The sequence below is a fragment of the Pan paniscus genome, chromosome 7 (assembly GCF_029289425.2).
Source record: "Pan paniscus chromosome 7, NHGRI_mPanPan1-v2.0_pri, whole genome shotgun sequence".
NCBI classification, from domain to species: Eukaryota; Metazoa; Chordata; class Mammalia; order Primates; family Hominidae; genus Pan; species Pan paniscus.
In genome coordinates, this window is record NC_073256.2 from 117,521,793 (window position 1) to 117,543,901 (window position 22,109).

Consider the following 22,109-nt stretch of genomic DNA (forward strand, 5'->3'; position numbering starts at 1 on the left):
GGTTTTTTTGCTGTATCCCAGTGCTTTTAAGAGTGTCTAACAAATATTAGAATCCTTAATACATCTTTTCTGAATAATAAGTAATACAGTTTCACAGATAATAAATCTCTTACTCAATTTTTTTTCTGGCACCTGTGACAATTTAATAAACGTTAAGAACCTACTGTATGTCAGACACTGAATCACAAAGATGAAATTAAGACATAGGCCCTGCCCTCAAGGAATTTACAGTATAAGAAGAGAGACTAACAATAGATGATTTTAAAATCTTTATTCTAATGTATTATGGAGGAGAAGCACTTTTAGCCCAACTGGGAAGTTCTGGGAAATCTTGCTGAAAAGAATGATGAATAAGGTCTTGCAAGATAAATAAAAGTAGGAAGGGCAACAACAATGTATATATACTTAACAAGACTGAACTGTAGACTTAAAAATGGTTAAGATGGCCAATTTTATTATGTTATACATATTTACCACAATTTAAAATAAAAGGTAGGAAGTATGTTCCAGATAGTGAGGATGGCATGGATCACATTGTCTAAAAAATTGACTCATAGGAAACTATGATAAATATAGCTGACTCTTGAACAACACAAGGAGTTAGGGGCGCTGGCTCCCTGCACAGTCAAAAATCTACTTACAACTTTTGACTCCCCCAAAACTTAACTATTGATAGTCTATCATTGACTGAAAGCCTTACCAATAACATGAACAGTTGATCGACATATATTTTGTATGTTATATAGATTATATACTGTATTCTTACAATAAAGTAAGCTAGAGAAAAGAAAATGTTATTAGGAAAATCATAAGGAAGAGAATATATATTTACAATGCATTAAGTGGAAGTGGATCATCATAAAGGTCTTTATCCTCGTCATCATCACATTAAATAGGTTGAGGAGGAGGAGGCATAGGAGGTGTTGGTTTTGCTGTCTCAAGGGTAGCAGAGATGGAAGAGGTGGAGGAGATGAAAGGAGAGGCAGGTGCACTTCGTGTAACTTTATAGAAACCAATCACAATTTCTGTCTGACTTTTGCTTTTTCATTTCCCTAAAAATGTTACTATATGGTACCAATCCTTCTTCCACCGTTTGCTTTAGTTTTAGTCCCCGTATCACAGAGGGTAGATGTTGTGAAAGAAGTCAAAAACAGTCTTGAGTAATCGGAGCCCTTCTGCCAGATTGTCTAATGTTAGTTTATTTTCTGGCATTGCTTCTTCTATGTCTTCTCATTGTCTGGCACTGGTTCAGAAGCACTTACCTTCATGAAGTCATCTTCTGTTAATTACTGTGGTGTGGTGTTAGCACTTGAATTTCTCCAACTTCCATATCTTGAAACACTTCACTCCCAACTTTTTTTGGCATATTCATAATCTCTTTTATGATTTCCTTGATTTACTCTATTGTAAATCCTATGAAATCCCGGACAACATCTGGACAGTTTTTTTCTAGCAGGGATTTATTATTTCATGGCTTTTTTTTTTTTTCTTAGAGATGGGATCTTGCCATGTTGCCAGGGCTGGAACGCAATGGCTATTCACAGGCAGGGTCATAGCACACAGTACAGCCTATAACTCTTGGGCTCAAGTGATCCTCCTGCCTCAGCCTCCTGAGTAAGTGGGGCTACAGGTGCATGTGCCACCACTCCTGGCATAATGGCTTTTTCTATAATAATGATGGCATCTTCAATGGTGTAGTCCTTCTAGACGTTCATGATGTTCTATCAGGGTTCTCTTCTGTAGTGTTGACAATCCTTTCCATAGAGAAGGGCGTGCAGTGAAGTTCTTTTTTTTTTTTTTTTTTTTGAGACAGAGTCTTGCTCTGTCGCCCAGCCTGGAGTGCAGTGGCTCGATCTTGGCTCACTGCAAGCTCTGCCTCCCAAGTTCACACCATTCTCCTGCCTCAGCCTCCCGAGTAGCTGGGACTACAGGCGCCCACCACCATGCCTGACTAATTTTTTTTGTATTTTTAGTAGAGATGGGGTTTCACCATGTTAGCCAGGGTGGTCTCAATCTCCTGACCTCGTGATCCATCTGCCTCAGCTTCCAAAGTTCTGGGATTACAGGCATAAGCCACCGCACCCAGGTAGCATGCAGTAAAGTTCTTAAAGATCTTTGTGACCCCCTGATCTAGAGGTTGAATTAGAGACGTTTTGTTTAGGGGTAAGTAGACCACTTGACCCCTTCGGTCTTGAACTCATGGGATTCTGGATGGCCTGGGACATTGTCCAACATCAGAAGAACTTTAAAAGGCAGTCCCTTAGTGGCAAGGTACATCCTGACTTCAGGAACAAAGCACTGATGGAACCAATACAGAAAAAGTGTTCTTGAACCAATACAGAAAAAGGCCTTCTTGTTGCACAGCCAAAAGACTGGCAGCTGATATCTATCTTTTCCCCTCAAGGCTTGAGGGTTAGCAGCTTTACAAATAAGGTCAGTCCTGATCATAAACCCAACTGAGTTTGCACAAAATAGTTGAGTTTCCCTATCCCTTCCTGCCTTAAATCCTGGTGCTTGCTTCTGTTCCTTACTAATAAATATCCTTTGTGGCATTTTTTTTCCCGAGAATACAGCACTTTTGTCTGCATTAAAAACCTGCTCAGACAGATATTCTTTCTCTTTATTGATTTTCTCAATGGCACCTGGAAACTTGTCTGCTGCCTTTTGGTTGGGAGAAGGTGCTTTTCCTGTTCTCTTGACATTTTAAAAGCCAAACCTTTTTCTAAAATTCAAACCATCCTTTGCTGGCATTCAGTTCTTCAGCTTTATAGGTCCATCATCTTCCTTTTGCTTTAAGTTGTCATATAATGACTTTGCTTTTTCTGGAATCATATTAGAGTCTATAGGAATGTCTTTCTTTTTTTTTTTCTTTCTTTTTTTTTTTTTTTTTTTTGAGACTGAGTCTTGCTGTGTCGCCCAGGCTGGGGTGCAGTGGTGCAGTCTCGGCTCGCTACAACCTCCGCCTCCTGGGTTCAAGTAATTCTCCTGCCTCAGCCTCCCCAGTAGCTGGGATTACAGGCGCCCGCCACCACACCTGGCTAATTTTGTATTTTTAGTAGAGACGGGGTTTCACCATATTGGCCAGGCTGGTCTGGAACTCCTGACCTCAAGTGATCTGCCCGCTTCGGCCTCCCAAAGTGCTGGGATTACAGGCGTGAGCCACCACGCCCAGCCAGGAATGTCTTTCTTACATCAATTTTGCACCCACATGAAGGCTGCATTTTCAATACAAGATAAAAAGGCATTTCACAAGAAGTGCAAAGTCTTTGCACCTGATGGTGTAGCCACAGTGATGCAATGATGGCCTCATAAATTTCCCTCTCCTCTCCTCTCCTCCCTCTCCCCTTCCCCCTTCCCCCTTCCCCTCCCTCTCCCTCTCCCCCTCCCCCTCCCTCTCTCCTTTTCCCTCCTCCTTTCCTCTCCCTCTCCTCTCCTTCTTTTTTTCGTTTCTTTCTTTTTTTTTCAATGGTTCTTACTCTGGATTCATTTATTTTGAAATGGTGGGCAACTACAACTGTAGCTTATGCCAGATCTTAATCTCTGGCACATATCAAGCAATTCAGCTTTTTCTTGTAATATCATGTGTTCTCTCTGCTTCCTGGGAGCACTTCCAGCATCACTAGTGACACTTTGTATGGGTCCCATGGTGTTATTTAAGGTTTACAGTATTACACTAAACATCATAAAAATATGTGAGAACTGTGAGAGATCACTTTTTATGGCAAGATGCAGTTTACTAGAGACAAACTGCTCCTGCAGAGATGACTAGTGTCACAAGGCATTCTAAGCAGATACTTGTAACTCTTAAGCTTACCGCAATAGCAACAGGAGGTGGCTGTGAAATTATTACGTATTATAGTGTCTCCTACAGTCAGTTTTATGCAGTTATGATTTAATACTGCATCTTCATGTCTTTTTTTTTTTACATTTCTCTTTACTGTGAATGGTGCCATTTATGGTCTGTAAGTGTTTGTGTGGGTAAGTTTGATAAATTTTAACTTTTTATAACTTGTGTATACTTTATGGTAGTAAATGATAAAACAGACTAGTATCTACATATATTTTATGCATTCATGAAATACCTAACTTTATCTTAATTTTTTTGATATTTCTAATTCATCTGTGAGTTTTTTCAAATCGTCACAAATCTCCAAAAATTTTTCCAATATTTTTACTGAAAAAAATCCACATATAAGTGGACCAATGCAGTTCAAACTTATATTGTTCAAGGGTCAACTATAGTTCTTTCTTATGCTTGGTTATAATTATTTCAAACTACATATTTACCCTTTTCTCTATTCTCAGAGTTGGGTATCAGAAATTAAAAAAGAAGAAGATAAAATGCACTTTCATGAAACTGAGACATTTCCAGCAATGAAAGATAATTTGCCTCCAGTTCGTGGTTCAAACAGCTGTCTTCATGTAGGCAAGGTAGGCTTCTTTGATATCTTTGTGGGTGGTAGCAGGAGAGGATTGCTGCTGTTTATTAAGGGGCAATCTCAGTTTAATTGGAGCAGCCTATGTGTGATGTCCTCTAGGAGAATTGGGTAGTTTGTTCAGCAGGCTGGGAACTATCGGCTGGGAACTATCACGTTCTTTACTATCTCATTACTTGGAAATCAAAATGAAACAGTTTTTTCCTTTGAAGTCCTGCATCTTGGGCTTATTTACTGCCTTTAGTCTTTTTTTTCTTTTTTTATACACCCTGTCTCTTCTGTCCAGTTTTGATGAGAGCAAAAGGTCTGATTCAGTGTGTGAAAATTTCAGGGAACAATTGTATATATCTAGTAGGGCTACAGAGGATATATCGTGTTACATAATTTAATTATGGATTTAAAACAGTAAACAGATACTTTCAGTACTTATAAATGTCATTCCTCTGTTTAGTGCATGTTTTTTCCCCTTATTCCCATTTCTCTGTCGTTGGTCCCTATTTTGTCACATAGACCTCTCCTTTTTAATCTGTGGGCTCCACAGAGAAGGGGCCTCTTGAAGTTCCAGGCCCATTCTATTTAACTTTAGGTTGAGACTGGGGTTCCTGGCATCCATCTGACCTTGTAATTTCTCAGATGACTCCCCAAGCCTTTTCATTCTAGGTTAACTCATTCTTGTTATTCTCGTCTTTTCTTTGAATCAATTTTATTTTAAAAACATCCATGGCTCTTCATCACTCTGCTCTCTGATAATTTACCTTCCTGGATCTTTTTACTCCTCATTAGGAATTACGCAGGTAATGGAGGTGTACAGTAATCTGGTGAGGATGCCACTATCTGCAATCAATGAAATTGTATTTATTGAATAGTTGGCCAGGCACGGTGGCTCACGCCTGTAATCCCAGCACTTTGGGAGGCTGAGGTGGATGGATTGAGGCCAGGAGTTCGAGACCAGCCTGGCCAACATGGTGAAACCCCATCTCTACTAAAAATACAAAAACATTAGCCAGGCATAGTGGCATGTGCCTGTAATCTCAGCTTCCTCGGAGGCTGAGGCACGAGAATTGCTTGAACCCAGGAGATGGAGGTTGCAGCGAGCTGAGATTGTCTCCTCTGTCTCAAAAAAAAAAAAACAAAACAAAAACAAACAAAAAAACTCTGGGCATGGTGGCTCACACCTGTAATCCCAGCACCTTGGAAAGCCAAGGCAGGTGGATCACTTGAGGTCAGGAGTTCAAGACCAGCCGGGCCAACATGGTGAAACCCCATCTGTACTAAAAATACAAAAATTAGCCAGCCATGGTGGTGGGCCCCTGTAATCCCAGCTATTTGGAAGGCTGAGGCAGGAGAATCGCTTGAACCTGGGAGGCAGAGGTTGCAGTGAGCTGAGATCACGCCACTGCACTCCAGCCTGGGGGAAAGAGTGAGAATCCATCTCAAAAAATAATAATAACAATAATAATAGTCCCGGTGTACTAAGACTGTGCCCTGAAAATATAACAATGAACAAGCATTGCTGAAGGAGCAATGGGGTGGATGGACTAGTGATACAGTAGTTCTTAAAGTATGGTCTAGGAAGCCCTTGAAGTCCCAGAGATTCTTCCAGGGGGTCCAGAAAGTTAGTGCTATTTTGAAAATAATACTAATGCTTTGTCCTTGTCACTGTGTTGGTATTTGCCCTGAGGATAAAGCTGCTATTGCTTTAACATGAAGCAAGGCAGGCACCACGTTGTATATACAGTAAAAACAAATTCCAATTTTACTTAAAAATATCTTTGATAAAATAATAGAATATTTACTTTGTTAGATCTTGAACTTCCAGGACACGTCATTTTAGTATTTTGTGACAAAGTGAGAAGTATGCAGAAAGCACTTCCTTGCATAGTCAAATATGATGGTTATGATATGATGCATAGCCACGTTTTCCTGGAATGCTCTTTTTACTTGAAATAATGGTTGACAAACTGTCATTATTCAGACTTAGGATTTTGGCAAAAATTTTGTTGGAAGTGAATGAAGGAGGCCTGTCGCTTTAAGAAAAACAACTCACAGTATTTGTTGCTAGTAAGAAAATCTGACCTTTCAAGTGCAAATTAGGTCCAGGCACAGGGGGGCAGTGGCTCATGCCTGTAATTCCAGCACTTTGGGAGGCCAAGGTGGGTGGGTCACTTGAACCCAGGAGTTCGAGGCCTGGGCAACATAGCGAGACCCCATCTCTACAAAACATTTTTTTTTTTTTATTAGTGTGGTGTGGTGGCACATGCCTGTAGTTCTAGTTCTATCTATTCAGGAGACTGAGGTAAGAGGATTGCTTGAGCCCTAGTGGTCAAGGCTGCAGTGAGCCATGATGACACCACTGTACTCCAGTCTGGGCAACAGAGCAAGACCCTGTCTCTAAAAACAAAGTGCAAATTAGGGCTTGAGATATTAAATATTTAGTATAACAATATCTAATAATTTAGATATTATGTGTTTCTCAAATATCTGCTTGTGACAGAAAATAGCCCTTAAGGGGGATACTTGTCAAAGGACAAAATTACAACAAATTTCAAGATCTAACTGGCTTCTATTAACAATTCATGAATCAGGATGGCATCTCCTCTAAAAATTTAGAAAATATGCTCCAATGGCCATGGCAGCACAGCTGGTTTTTATAAGGTAGCTTGAGCAGGGACAAGGCATACAAAAAATAGACTATTTAATAACAGGTTACTTTCCTTATAAGGGTTAAAGCAGAAATTTGGCTATTATCTCTGTCTCTTGATTTCTCCAGTCAGATAAGCAACTTAGTTTTGGTTTGGTGATGTGGAACTTGAGCACTAGTGACTGTATTTAAGTGTGTTGGGGCCTAGTGCAGGAGCTTAGTCCAAATCATTGACCTTCTATAAATTTTATTTAACATACTTGAAAGTCTTTTTTGATGATCTCCATGCAGATATTAACAAATTGTGATTTTTAAAATTGCATAATGAAATCTGTGAATATTTGGAAAATCTGTATAACTCCAATGACCAATAATTTTGAGGAGTGCGAGAGTGTCATGATACTGAAAAGTTTGAGCCCCACTGATGTAGCATATAATGGATTATGACAGTAAATATGCAGTGTTATGAGAATACATAGAAGGCACATGTCCCAGCCTTTCAAAGTCAGGGAGCATTGCCTTCTTAAAATATCCAAATATAATATTACACATTAGAATTTATCATGTATACTGAGTCCATGTCTTGAGACTTTTATTGCTCCACATTCTTTTTTTATTTATTGAAAATCTTCTTCTTCTTTATTCAGTCATAATTGATAAAACTTGCATGTATTTATGGTGTGCAATGTGACATTTCGATATATCTACACATTTTGAAATGCTTACCACAGTCAAGCCAATTCATGTCCATTTCTTGATCCCTAAAGGGGGATATTTTTTGTCACAGGTAGGTATTTGGGAGCCACATATGAATATTAAATACCCCTGATTTTGAATCAATGACCTTTTGAAACTAAGTGATACCACTTGTATTAGTTTCCTAGGGCTGCTGTAACACCACAGGAAGTGGTTGGCATAAAACAACAGAAATGTATTCTTTCACAGTTCTAGGGGCTAGAAGTACACAATCAAGGTATTGGCAGGGCCTTGCTTCCTCGAAAACCTGTAAGGGAAGATCCTTCCTTGGCTCTTCCAGCTTTTGGAAGCCCCGGCCTTCCTTGGTTTGTAGCGGCACAACTCTAAGCCCTGTTTTCATTTCCACACCACCAGCTTCCTTCTATTGGAACTTCTTCTCCTCTTTGTATAAGGACACAGTCATACTGGATTAGGGCCCACCCTAATGACTTCATCTTCATTTGATGACATTGCAAAGACCCTATTTCCAAATAAGGTCTCATTCACAGGTACCGGGGTTAGGACTTCATCATATTGTTTTTGGGAGACACAATTCAACCCATAACATCATCTTAGCATTGAGAACATTGTCTTTATGAGCAGGAAATCGAGTTCAAGCATCAAATGATACTTTTTGAGCCTGTAAGGACTGCATAGTACTCATTTATGTAGTTTATATAGTTCTTAGTATTGCTATTAGCAAACCTGAGCCTAATGAGAATGAGGATATGTAATAGTTTAAAAACAAATCAGTACCTACTTTATTATTATAAATTCTGCTATACTTCCCTTTCTTCAGACTATATAGATAAATATTTTAAAGTTAATATTCCTTAGTACTTATCTAGCAAAAAATTGTACCCTCTCTGGGAGACTGATTATTTGTGAGCATTATGGCTATTGTTTGCCTTTCTCTCATTCTGTTCTGGTGCAGAACCTGCCCTCTGTCTTTAGCAGTGGGAATGTGGCTACTTTGGGCCACTGTTAGTGCTTGGTTAGGATGGGCCCATGACCCAAGCTAGCCAATCAGTCCTTCCTTGGAATTTCTCTAACTGAAGATGGAGAGAAGAGTCACTCTCCTTTTCCTCTGGTGGAGAGAGCTGTGAGGTTATAATTCCAGAATGCTTGTGGTGATGTTTCCTGCCACATGGAGAAAGCAAGTACCCATCAGGGAAAGTGAAATCAGTAGGTAGAGAGGAGCAGAGCCTGGGAGGGGCAGGGAGAGCTGGAGAAAGGGCATAGGAATCCCCTCATCCAGCAGCACCCCTGCCCTTCCATCAGTTTAGTTACATAAGCTGATAATTTCTTCTTTTTTAATGTAATTATTCCAAGTTAGATTACTATCATTGCAAACTTCTGACTAATATAGCAATTATTCTTGTTTCTCCAATGCCTAGGTTTGAAAAGAATGAATCAGAATTTAGTACTTTTTTATTATAAGAAAATCAGTAATAATCATATTCACACATAAGTTTTAAAATTTTATATGTATATACTTAAAAACCTATAGATTGTCCCCAGAATTAACTACAAATTTAAAATTCTTTCTTTTACATGCTGTATATTATTATGTTAATAACTATAATACTGAAGTTATTATAACTTCTAGGGTACCTATTTTTCTTATCCATTCCATTTGTATATCTTTATTTTATTTTTATTTTTTTGAGACAGTTTCTCTTTGTCACCCAGGCTGGAGTGTAGTGGCTCGATCTTTGCTCACTGCAACCTCCACCTCCCAGGTTCAAGCAATTCTCATGCCTCAACCTCCAAGTACCTGGGATTAAAGGTGTGCACCACCATGCCCAGCTAATTCTTGTATTTTTAGTAGAGACGGGGTTTCACCATGTTGGCCAGGCTGGTCTGGAACTCCTGGCCTCAAGTGAGCTGTCCACCTCAGCCTCCCAAAGTGCTGGGATTACAGGCGTGAGTCCCCGCACCTGGCCTCCATTTGTATATCTTAACCCAATACTTTCCATTGCATTTACAGTAAAACCTGATAATCTTATATTAAATACGTCTCATAAAATATGATTTTATTCTTTTAGGAAAAATATTCTAAAAGACCAACTAAAAAGAAAACTCCAAGGGATTACGCGGAATGGGATAAGTATGTTTTACATGTCTTTATATAAAATGTATCACTAAAAAAGTTATCTACCACAAAATACTGCAATAATTTCTTAAATAATTATTATAAACCTTAACATGTCAAGAATACCAAATTACTTCAATAGAGTACTGAGAATATCTGGCCTCAGCACTTTTGATGTTTTTTTCAGTACATAAAAAACTACTACATCCTATTTTTTTATAAAGTCAGCCAAAAAAACTAATGTAATTTTTATACCCATCCAAACTAAAAAGGAACAAAAATTTAAAATTGAGGTAAGTTAGTCAGAATTTTAATTTCAAAGTTCTGACCAGTTTAGATTTGATTAACGTTTAAGTTCTCACTAAATTGTATGTTTTCTTAAGAAGGAACTCAGATGACTTGAAGTATTAACTTACTACATATTTTTGAATATGTATCCAAAGGCATACTTGTACAAATATAAGAATATCAATGATAAATTTATCTTCTTGCCTGTATTGTACTTTTTTTGGTTTTTATTGTTCTTTCATTTAAGATTTGACGTGGAGAAGGAATGTTTAAAAATTGATGAAGATTACAAAGAAAAGACGGTAATAGACAAGTCACACTTGTCTAAAATCGAGACAAGAATAGATACAGCAGGTAATTGGAGAAAAAATAATAATTTAGTAGTCGTTAAAGTTTTTCAATTATAATAAAAAATGTCAAGCTAGAAGACATTGTCTTTGAGTACTGCACAGATTACCATGAAAAGTTTATGGATTTTCTCTTACAGTTGACCACTCAACAAATTCACTTCTCTCTTTTACCCACTTAATTTTTAAATGTAGTAAGGCTTTAAAATATAAACCTATTTTTCTTACTGTAATTCATTTGTTTTTAATTCCTTTTTTCCAATCCTCTTTTTCCTCCAAATTCCTAAAATTGTTTTCTTTTTGCTTCAAACAAAAAGATGGGGCAGTTTATTGGACTAGCACCTATAAAGTGAAACGAAATCAATCATTAAAAAAATTCTGAATCCTCAAAACTTGTGAATGATTTAAAAAGAAAACATCCCTAAGCTTGGGGAACCTTTTATTTTCTTTTGTTTATTTTATGATCTTTCTGCTTTCTTCTGCTTCTGTTAAAATAAGCATTCTTAGATTTAAACTTTAAAAATTCTGTTAAATTATACGTTTACATATAGCAGATAACATTTATTTCTAGGTCTAACTGAGAAAGAAAAGGATTTTCTTGCCACTCGTGAAAAGGAGAAAGGAAATGAAGCTTTCAACTCAGGAGATTATGAAGAAGCAGTGATGTATTATACCAGGTGAGCAGATGTTTGTTGGGGTTTAAACTTGCCTTTTAAAAAATGATAATGTTTTAATTGTTGAAACAATATAAATAAGCGAAAGTCTATGTCAGAATCTCTCAATGTATTGTACTTGTGATTTATCATATATTCACTTGTGTTTCTCCTATTTTTTCAATAATTTTTCTCAAACCTCTAAGCTCCCACTCCAATCCTACTTTTGACAGAAGACTTAACTTCCTATCTTGCAGAGAAAATAGAAGGCATCTGACAGGAATTCAACAGAAGGCCCATATGATATAGAAGTGAATAACTTGGGTTCCATTGTAGACTGCCTGGATTTACTTCTAGTACTTTGGTGCTCCTTCCTACCACAGGGCCTTTGCACATGCTGGGTACACCATCAAAAATGCTTTTCCCATGGCTGGTCTGAGTACAGTGGTGTTTACAACTAATTGATCACAACCAGTTACAGATTTCCTTGTTCCTTCTCCACTCCCACTGTTTCACTTGACTAGCCTTTAAAAGAGAAAAGGAAATTAAGAAAAAAAATGCTCTTCCCTCTTTCCATTATCTAGTTAATTCTGATTTATCCTTCAGATCTTAGTCTTCACCTTACTTCTTTGGAGAAGTCTTACTTCACCTTCCAAACTAGGTTAAGTCTCCATCTCACCCCATCCACCTCACCTCACAATTTATAGGCTCTTATAGCAGTCTTACCTCTCTTTGGAGCACTTGTCAGAAGTATAATTTAAGCTTGTGTGATTTGATAATAACTAGAATGTAAGATTTGTAACAGCAGAACCCATTTGTCGAGGATTTTTACACCATTGTATCCCCAAGGCCCAACAAAGTACCTGGTTCATAGTAGATGTTCAACAAATATGTATATGAACTCCTGAAGTTCTTAACAGCCTATGAAAAGTAGACTAAGTTTTTAAAATGTTGTTACAGATAAACTGTTCTTATAGAATCACTAATGCTACCTTAGCACTAAACTCTGTACAATCTTTTTTCCATCTATGGAAATAAGATAGATTTTTTTCAGTGTTGTTGGTGTCTCTAAAGAAGTTTTCTCAGATTGTTTAAATGAAGATACGAGGTAAAGAGGATATATGATGGATCATTCATTCAGTACAGCCTCCCCTGTTCAGGCAGGTGGATGTCAGCCTTGATAACTGTTCTTTCTTTTCTTGTAGGTTTATACCAGAGATTCTCTTGTCTATTACAGGTTACAAAGCTCTTTTCTTCTTTTTTGAGGAGTCATATAGTTGAAGAATTAAAGCAGCATAGCATGATGGTTAAGGGAATTCAGACTACCACTTTCTGACCTTGGGCAGATTCTTTTTTTTTTTTTTTTTTTTGAGACAGGGTCTCACTCTGTTATCCAGGCAAGAGTGCAGTGGTGTGATCATAGCTCACTGCAGCCTCAAACTCCTGGGCTCCAGGGATCCTCCCACCTCAGCCTCCTGAGAATACTGGGACTACAGGTGTAAGCCACCACACCTGGATAATTTTCTCTTGTGTTTTTCGTAGAGACAGGCTCTCATGATGTTGCCCAGGCTGGTCTCGAACCCCTGGCCTCAAGCCATGCTGTCACCTCGGTCTCCCAAAGTGCTGAGATTACAGGGGTGAGCCACCATGCCTGGCTTCAAAAAATGTGTTTGGTATTTGATATTTGATGTTAACTTACATCAACTGTTTTTTTTAAAGTGTTCTATAGGTATTTATCTTTTTCTACCTTCATTTTTTATTCCAGTAACTAAAGCTCAGATTCCAGATCTATCAGTATTTAAATTCCCATAATGCCTCTAAAGCCTGAGTTAACTTTAAGGCTATTAACTGGATATTTAAGCATCTGTTTAAATATTGATTTAGTATGCTTGTAGAATTGTATTTTATTATTTTTGATAATATAGGCTGTATTTGTTTGCTAAGGTTGCCGTAACAAAGTACCACAGACTGAGCGGCTTAAACGAGAGAAATTTCTTTTCTCACACTTCTGGAGGCTGGACGTTTGAGATCAAGGTGCTAGCAGGGTTGGTTTTTTCAAGGCCTCTCTCCTTGGCTTGTAGGTGGCCGTCTTCTCCCAGTGACTTCACAGTCTGTCCATACATGTATGTCCGAATATCTTCTTCTTATAAGGAAACCATTTTTATGGGATCTGGGCCCCCTCTCATGACTTCATTTCACCTTAATTAGCTTTTTAAAGACCCTATCTCCAAATACAGTCATGTTCTGAGATACTGTGGGGTTAGGACTTCAACATATGAATGTTGGGGGATACAATTCAGCCCACAGACAGGTTATAATTGTTTTATGTATAACTGAAGCTGAATTTCTCTACATTCTTATGTTTACCTTAGGCTTGCTTGTTGCCAGTAACTGTTTCTTTTCTAGGAGCATATCAGCGCTTCCCACTGTAGTTGCCTATAACAATCGAGCTCAAGCAGAAATCAAATTACAGAACTGGAATAGTGCTTTTCAGGATTGTGAAAAGGTCTTGGAGTTAGAACCTGGAAACGTAAAGGGTAAAAAATATTATAGAATTCTTTTACATTTACAGCAGGATCCACTAATAAAGACCATTTGTAGATACTTGTAATGTTTACATTAAAAATATTTCAGATAAACTCAAATTTCTGTACGTGAATCACCAACTTCATAAAGTTGCTTTTAAGTTGAACTTGTAAGTTAAGCCCCTGATTATTTGTACTGAAGTAGCTAATAATCCCAGAGGATTTAATAAAATACATATATATTTTAAAGAAGTATCTCAATAAACAAAAAACCAACAACAACAAAAATAAAATAAAAGAGAAGTATCTTGGCCAGGCACAGTGGCTCACACCTATAATCCCAAAATTTTGGGAGGCCAAGGTGAGACGATTGCTTGAGTCTAGGAGTTTGAGACCAGCCTGGGCAACACAGCAAAACTCTGTGTCTCAAAAAAAAAAACTCAAGCTTGCATTTGAACATTCTTTTTCTCCAAAAAAAAAATTAAGTATAACTTAATATAGATTTTCTGGTATTTATAAATATAATAAAATAATAAGCCCACACTGGACCTCTAGAACCTTCTCCCAGCTTCTTTGTGGATATTTCCCCCTAGGTGGCTATATATAATTTTGTTTGTTTGTATGTTTGTTTTTTTGAGACCGAGTCTCATTCTGTCACCCAGGCTGGAGTGCAGTGGCGTGATCTCGGCTCACTGCAACCTCTGCCTCCTGGATTCAAGTGGTTCTCCTGCCTCAGCCTCCCAAGTAGCTGGGACTATAGGCGTGCACCACCACGCCTGGCTAATTGTTGTATTTTTAGTAGAGAGACGGGGTTTCACCATGTTGGCCAGGCTGGTCTCGAACTCCTGACCTCAGGTGATCCACCTGCCTCAGCCTCCTAAAGTGCTGGGATTACAGGCGTGAGCTACCGCTCCCGCCTGTTTTTGTTTTTTTTGAGATAGGGTCTCACTCTGTCACCCAGCCTGGTGTGCAGTGGTGCAATCTTGGCTTACTGCAACCTCCACTTCCCAGTCTCAAGTGATCCTCCCACCTCAGCCTACCAAGTAGCTGGGACTACAAGCATGTGCCACCACACCCAGCTAATTTTGTTTGTATTTCTTGTAAAGATGGGGTTTCACTATGTCGCCCAGGCTGGTCTCAAACTCCTGAGCTCAAGTGATTACAGGCATGAGCCACCCAAAGTGCTGGGATTACAGGCATGAGCCACCAAGCCTGGCCTGCTATAAATAATTTAATTTTCATTTTAAATTAATAATTTGAATAACTTAATTCTAAATTAAATTTGTCCAAAACTGACTCTTTCTGCCAAAAACCTGCACTCTATTTTGATTCCCTGTCCCTCTGACTGACCACCTTGTCATGATTCAGGCCTGAAATATGCAAATCAGACTCTATTCTCCTTTTCTGTTATCAAGAAGGAGTCATTCCAAGAGGGAGTGACATACATTATAATAGACACATTATATTTCTTTAAATTTTTATGGATTCAAATAAATATAAACACTTTTTTCACATGGAATGTATCCCTTTTTGCCTATAAACATGGTGGAGGTGGCAGAAGCCATGGGAGTGCTAAGGGGAAGCCTGGTGCATCACCTGCCACTGTCACTGCCATGGATTGCCCTCCATTTACCAATAAAGTCCTGTTGGGCCTGTGTTTTATGCAAGCTGGTCTCTGTCAAGGATGGCTGGGCTCCCAGCTTTAGGCAGCAGCCCACTGAAGGTTTTGCCAACCCCATACCACTGCTCTGCCAGGCCCCATGCCAAGCACTTTACATGTATTAACTCTGTTAATTTTAACAAAACTCTCGGCCGGGCGCAGTGGCTCATGTCTGTAATGCCAGCACTCTGGGAGGCCAAGGTGGGCAGATCACCTGAGGTTAGGAGTTCGAGACCAGCCTGGCCAACATGGCAAAACTCCATCTCTACTAAAAATTTAAAAAAAAAAAAATGGAGGGGTGCAGTGGCTCATGCTTGTAATCCCAGCCCTTTGGGAGGCTGAGGTGGGTGGATCACTTGAGGCCAGGAGTTCGAGACCAGCCTGGCCAATGTGGTGAAACCCCATCTCTACTAAAAACACAAAAAATTAGCTGGGCATGGTGGCAGGCACCTGTAATCCCAACAACTTGGGAGGCTGAGGCAGGAGAATCACTGGAACCCAGGAGGCAGAGGTTGCAGTGAGCTGAGATCACGCCACTGCACTCCAGCCTGGGCGACAGAACGAGAATCCATCTCAAAAAAACCCATAATAAATTTTAAAAAAAATTGCTAGACATGGTGGTGGACACCTGTAGTCCCAGCTACTTGGGAGGCCGAGGCAGGAGAATTGCTTGAACCTGGGAGGCAGAGGTTGTACTGAGCTGAGATCACGCCACTGCACTTCAGCCTAGGCGACAAAGCAAGACTCTGTTTCAAAATAAATAAATAAATACAGAATATGTTAGCATTAGGTAAAGCTGAGTTAAGGGACACAGGAACTCATTGTACTATCTCTGCAACTTTTCTGTAAATCTCCAATTATTCCAAAATAAAAAGTTTTAAAAAAGGATAATCGTTATGTCATGAATATTTCTTCATGGAAATTCCCTTCAGAAATCTGTGTAGCAATAGCAATAGCTAAATTATATTTAAAGTGCAGTGCTACAATTTTAATTAAATTTATAACAAAATGATTTCTCATTTAGATTTTCATAGCTCATTCTAACACTAAAATTCAAATTGGTCAAATTTATAATTATGTTTTAAAATAGCATATTAAAATACGTCAGATAAAAGTTCTCACTTTTCAGGCAGGTGCGGTGGCTCATGCCTGTAATCCCAGCACTTTGGGAGGTTGGGGCAGGCGGATCACGAGGTCAGGAGATCGAGACCATCCTGGCTAACACGGTGAAACCCCGTCTCTACTAAAAACACCAAAAAAAATTAGCTGGATGTGGTGGCATGAGCCTGTAGTCCCAGCTACTTGGGAGGCTGAGGCAGGAGAATCGCTTGAACCCGGGAGGCAGAGGTTGCAGTGAGCCGAGATTGTGCCACTGCACTCCAGCATGGGCAACAGAGCAAGACTCTGTCTCAAAAAAAAAAAAAAAAAATTCTCACTTTTCAGAATTACCAAACTTGATTCTTTTTCAAAGTAATGACTTATTACACAAAGTTCTCCTTATATAATAGTTAATGATGAGTCTAGAGAGGCATTCATTGTCAGTATTAAATAATTACCAAATTATACATTGAAACGTACCCAAAAAATCAAATGCGAATTATCAAAGTGCTTAATTTCTGGACCTAACTGACTTAATCATCAGGATTCTCTCAGTTCCCTATGCTAAGTCACTCCTTCTAATCATTTTAGAGATTGCTATATAGATGTCTCTAATGAGCCATATTCTGAGCTAGATGCTGGTCAGTAATATACTTTTTTTTTTTTTTTTTTTTTTGGAGACAGAGTCTTGCTCTGTCACCCAGGCTGGAGTACAGTGGCACAATCTTGGCTCATTGCAACCTCCACCTCCCAGGCTCAAACAATTCTCCTGCCTCAGTCTCCCGAGTAGCCGGGATTACAGATGTGTGCCACCATGCCAAGCTAAATTTTTTTGTATTTTTAGTAGAGATGGGATTTTGCCATGTTGGCCAGGCTGGTCTTGAACTCCTGGCCTCAAGTGATCTGCCCACCTCAGGCCCCCAAATTGTTGGGATTACAGGTGTGAGCCACTGTGCCTAGCCAATATACTAAATTTTGATAAGGGATTTTACGTTTTCAAAAAGTGGCTAAATAATACTCGCCATAATTATAAGAAGGAAAGGATTATTATCAGTGAAAATCATTCCGATATTGCAATACAGTGTGTTGCCTGTGAAGGGTTGAGGTATGAAATCTCTTAGTCCTTGGAAAAGCTGGAGGGGCCTGGGGCCGCCAGAGGGCCAGAGGGTTGTTATAGAGGGGACAGCTGGCTGATGTAGCCTCTTTTATGTACCTCAGTGTCATCTCCTATGTGTGTATCAACATGAAAAAGGGTGTAGTTGAGCTTTGGGTAATTACATCCTAAAGTATTCTGTGCTGCTCATATTCTTCCACTTGCCAAATATGTTGTAACCATAATGCCACATATTAAAAAACATAACTTTTATATTGGTAAATTTTCAGCTCTTCTGCGTCGTGCTACTACATATAAACATCAAAACAAGCTCCTGGAAGCTATAGAAGATTTGAGTAAAGTACTAGATGTTGAGCCTGATAATGATTTGGCCAAGGTAAGTATAGAATGTGATTTCTCACCTAATTCTGTAGTTGGCTGTTTCTGTATTTATTTTAAAGTGGTATCAATCTTGCCAAACAAATTATGTTGAAGATCAGGTCACAGCTTTAAAAGGTAGGTATATTCCAGACACCCCAAAACGTTAACATCTATTTGAAGTGGAAGAAAGCAGAATCTTAAAATTTTTTTTCAAAACTATAAATCTTCCTCTGAAAGACAAATATCAATTTTTCTTTTTCCTATAGTGTTGTAGGCAATGTTTTTCTCTGAGCCATGTGGAGTGGTATAGAAGGTACCTTCCTAGGTAGGATTAGGGGTGAACTCTGTGGCCATTGAAGAGTGTTTCTCTTTGTAATGAGCATGGTAGCATTTGCTACCTGACTGAGCAGACTGACTCAGTTATACACTTAGGGGATCTGTATTCACGCCTAAAGAGTAGAGGTAAGTGTCAAGAACTGAGATTTTCCCCCGCTTACAAATGAACAAGGTGGCCTACCAGAGGATACAAGATATCCTGAGTCAAACACGAAAAGACTTTGTTACTCCAAGCAGATGAGCTTCACGTTCATGTCAGTTCCCCTTGCTCCCAAGTCCCACAGGGGTGACATAGAGTGGCCCAGATGGATGTTGCACACTCAATGGATTTATGTGATGGCTGACAAATCAAAAATTTAGGAAACCAGCTGGGTGCAGTGGCTCATGTCTGTAATCCCAGCTCTTTGGGAGGCTGAGGCAGGCAAATCACCTGAGGTCAGGAGTTCAAGACCAGCCCGGCCAACACTGCACTCCAACCGGGGCAATAGAGTGAGACTCCATCTCAAACAAACAAAAATTTAGGAAACCTGCTTCTTTTATGATGGGGTATAAGCAAATCTGCCCAATCTCTGCTCCATAGGGAAGCATCACCTTTATTACACTGGAGAGCCAACACACCTGCCCTCTCTGCTGCAGATGAATACTATTTCTGTTTGCCAAGGTTGTTCTCAGTACAAACATCCTTAGAGATGTCCAGAAAGAAGGTGGTTTAGTGCCTCTGCTGGCAGTATAGTCAGAAATAAGAGAAACCCATGGAGAAATTGTTACTAAGTTTCCACATACACCTATTGGGTTACCTATCCCACTGTCTCTGAGTGGCAGCTAATGGTCCTAGAATATCAGCTGCTTTTGTCAAGTCAACATTTTAGGTTTAGGTTTAGGGCCTGGCTTAGTATTTCCTTTTTGTAATGGTTATGTTTATTTATTTTTGAGACAGGGCCTTGCTCTGATGCCTCAACTGTAGTGTGGTGGGAACATGGCTCACTGCAGCCTCCACCTCCTAGGCTCAAGCAATCCTGCCATCTCAGCCTCCTGTGTAGCTGAGACCACAGGTGCACGCCACCTCCCAAAGTGCTAGGATTACAGGCATGAGCCATTGTGCCTGGTTTCAAATGCATTTTTATCTTAACCATATGCAAAGATTAACTCAAAATGGATCATATACTTTTTGATGTAAGATATAAAATATAAAAATTCTAGAAGAAAACATAAGAGAAAATCTTTATGACCTTAGACAAATATTTCTTATGTAAGACATGAAAAGTACAATCCATAAAAGAAAAAGTTGATATATTGGACTTCATCAAAATTTAAAACATCTACTTTTCAAAGACACTATTAGAAGAATAAAAGACAAGCCACAGCTGGGCACGGTGGCTCACACCTGTAATCCAAGCACTTTAGGAGGCTGAGGCAGGCAGATCACTTGATCCCAGGAGTTTAAGACCAGCCTGGGCAAGACAGCTGAATTTCATCTCCACAAAAAATTTAAAAAGTTAGCCAGACATGGTGGTGTGGGCCTGTAGTCCCAGCTACTTGGGAGGCAGGGGTGGGAGGATAATTTGAGCCCAGGAGGTCAAGGCTGCAGTGAGCTGTGATTGCACCACTGTACTCCAGCCGGGGCAGCAGAGGGAAACCCTGTCTCAACAACAACAACAACAACAAAACAAAACAAACAAAAAAGCCACAGACCACAGACTGGGAGAAAATATTTGAAAATCGTGTATCCAACAAAGGATGATATATCTATTTTTCATCAGAGTCAGCATAAAATATTTCAGAATTTTCAGCATTACTCTAAAATAGTAATGTGGGCTGGGTGTGGTAGCTCACGCCTGTAATCCCAGAACTTCAGGAGGCTGAGGTGAGAGGATTGCTTGATCCCACGGTTTGAGACTAGACTGGGCAACATAGTGAGACCTCATCTCTATATTTTAAATAAACAAACAGCATATGTAGCATGATTTCATTTGTGTAAAACTGTACATCTCTGTGGGTATATATGCATAGAAACATCTAGAAAGATGATTATCAAAATGTTAATAGTAGTATCTGAATGGCAAGATTTTAGGTGATTTTTTCTTTATTTTTTATACTTGTTACACTGCTTTTTGTGTGTGTGTGTGTTTTTTTTACAGTGGACATGTATGATTACAATCAAAGGCCACCAAAAAAAAGCCTTGTCTTAGTTGTATTCATTTTTCAACATCTTTCTGTTTTTAACCTGAAAGAATGGTTATATTTATTATTAGAGGAAAATATTTTCTTTAATATGGTAATTATGTTGCAGAAAACCTTGTCAGAGGTTGAAAGAGATCTGAAAAATTCTGAAGCTGCATCTAAGACTCAAACCAAAGGGAAAAGGATGGTTATTCAGGAAATAGAAAACTCCGAAGATGAAGAAGGAAAAGACAGCGGAAGAAAACATGAAGATGGCGGTGGAGATAAGAGTAAAATATTTTTTCTATTTAGGTTATGTAAAAAACTGCCTTTTAATATGATGAGCTGGCTCAACTTTTCTATTCGTACAGAAATTCGTAATCTATCAGTTTTTCTAGCTTTGCCTTGTAAATTCACAAGCCAGTTTCGCTCATCTTTTTCTTAATACAGCTTGGTAGAATCTCTCAAACCCATTTTCCTTCTTAACCTGTCACCTTTTTCTAGTGCTCAGTTTAATTCCTGGTCACCACCTTTAAATGTAAATGGCTGTGTTTATTTGACGCAGACCATTTGCAAGTTAACTTTAAATATCTCTCTTCGATAATTGTTTTGTATATATCTACTTGATTGCAAACAAATGTGTTGGTTTCAAAACAGGTATGGGTAGCCCCATTTATATGCCAAAAATGAATGTATTACTAGAAAATTGCTATGTGTGTCTTTCAAAAATATTTTAAATATGCAAAAGAAATAAGTATAATTTAACACTTGAAACAATATTTTAAGAGAATCTAGACTAGATAAAGGGTTATCTTCATAATATAAAACATCGAAAGTTTTGTCAACTTTGAGGGGAAAGATTTGCCTCCTCACTTGACAAGGGACATAAAAACTTTTCCCTCCGTCAGCTGGGCGCGGTGGCTCACACCTGTAATCCCAGCATTTTGGGAGGCCAAGGTGGGTGCATCATGAGGTCAGGAGTTCAAGACCAGCCTGGCCAATATGGTGAAACCCTGTCTCTCCTCAAAATACAAAAATTAGCTGGGTGTGATGGCATGCACCTGTAATCCCAGTTACTCAGGAGGCTGAGGCAGGAGAGTGGCTTAAACCCGGGAGGCGGAGGTTGTGGTGAGCCAAGATGGTGCCACTGCACTCCAGCCTGGGCAATAGAGCGAGACTCCATCTCAAAAAAAAAAAAGAAAGAAAAAAAGATTTTTCCCTCCTTCTTGAGAACACCTGAGCAACTGGCAGTGGCGGGGCAGTGGAGGGGGGAGATATTATCAATTTTGAAAATCATTCACAAGTAGAAATCAACTTGTAAGTAATTTGACAGAATATTCTAATTTTGAGAGCGATACAAAATGTTCAGTTCATTCAATTTTAAAAATAAAGAATGAGTTTTACTTTTTTTAAGTGACAAAAAATAATGCAATGTATACACTTCAGATTAAAATACAATCAGTTAAGACTGGATAAAGACAAAGGAACAGAAAGGGAGGAAGCGAGAAAGAGGAAGACAGAGAGGTGAGAAGGAAGAGAGAACATAAAAAGGATTGAAAAGGGAGAAATTAAGGTAACCAGTTTTTCAAGGATTCAGGCTTGCCTTTTAGCCAGATTGTAAATACGATCTGGCAGCAAATCTTCTTAGGGTTTATATTGAG

At 39.0% G+C, this 22,109-nt stretch overlaps 2 protein-coding genes across 3 annotated transcripts in view; one reads left to right on the forward strand and one right to left on the reverse strand.

Moving 5' to 3' along the window:
• SPAG1 (sperm associated antigen 1) overlaps positions 1–22,109 on the forward strand; it is an 84,303-nt gene that overhangs the window by 15,671 nt on the left and 46,523 nt on the right. The window contains exons 4-10 of the mRNA XM_057303063.2: positions 4,306–4,431; positions 9,861–9,922; positions 10,443–10,549; positions 11,114–11,219; positions 13,602–13,732; positions 17,862–17,968; positions 20,579–20,738. Of these exons, the coding sequence (XP_057159046.2) occupies positions 4,306–4,431; positions 9,861–9,922; positions 10,443–10,549; positions 11,114–11,219; positions 13,602–13,732; positions 17,862–17,968; positions 20,579–20,738 (799 nt within the window). The remainder of the gene's footprint in view (positions 1–4,305; positions 4,432–9,860; positions 9,923–10,442; positions 10,550–11,113; positions 11,220–13,601; positions 13,733–17,861; positions 17,969–20,578; positions 20,739–22,109) is intronic.
• Positions 17,994–22,109, reverse strand: part of RNF19A (ring finger protein 19A, RBR E3 ubiquitin protein ligase) — a 118,200-nt gene continuing 114,084 nt past the window's right edge. For both annotated transcript variants that reach the window (XR_010112997.1, XR_010112994.1), the window contains one exon: positions 17,994–18,122. The gene's annotated coding sequence lies outside the window, so the exon portion shown is untranslated. The remainder of the gene's footprint in view (positions 18,123–22,109) is intronic.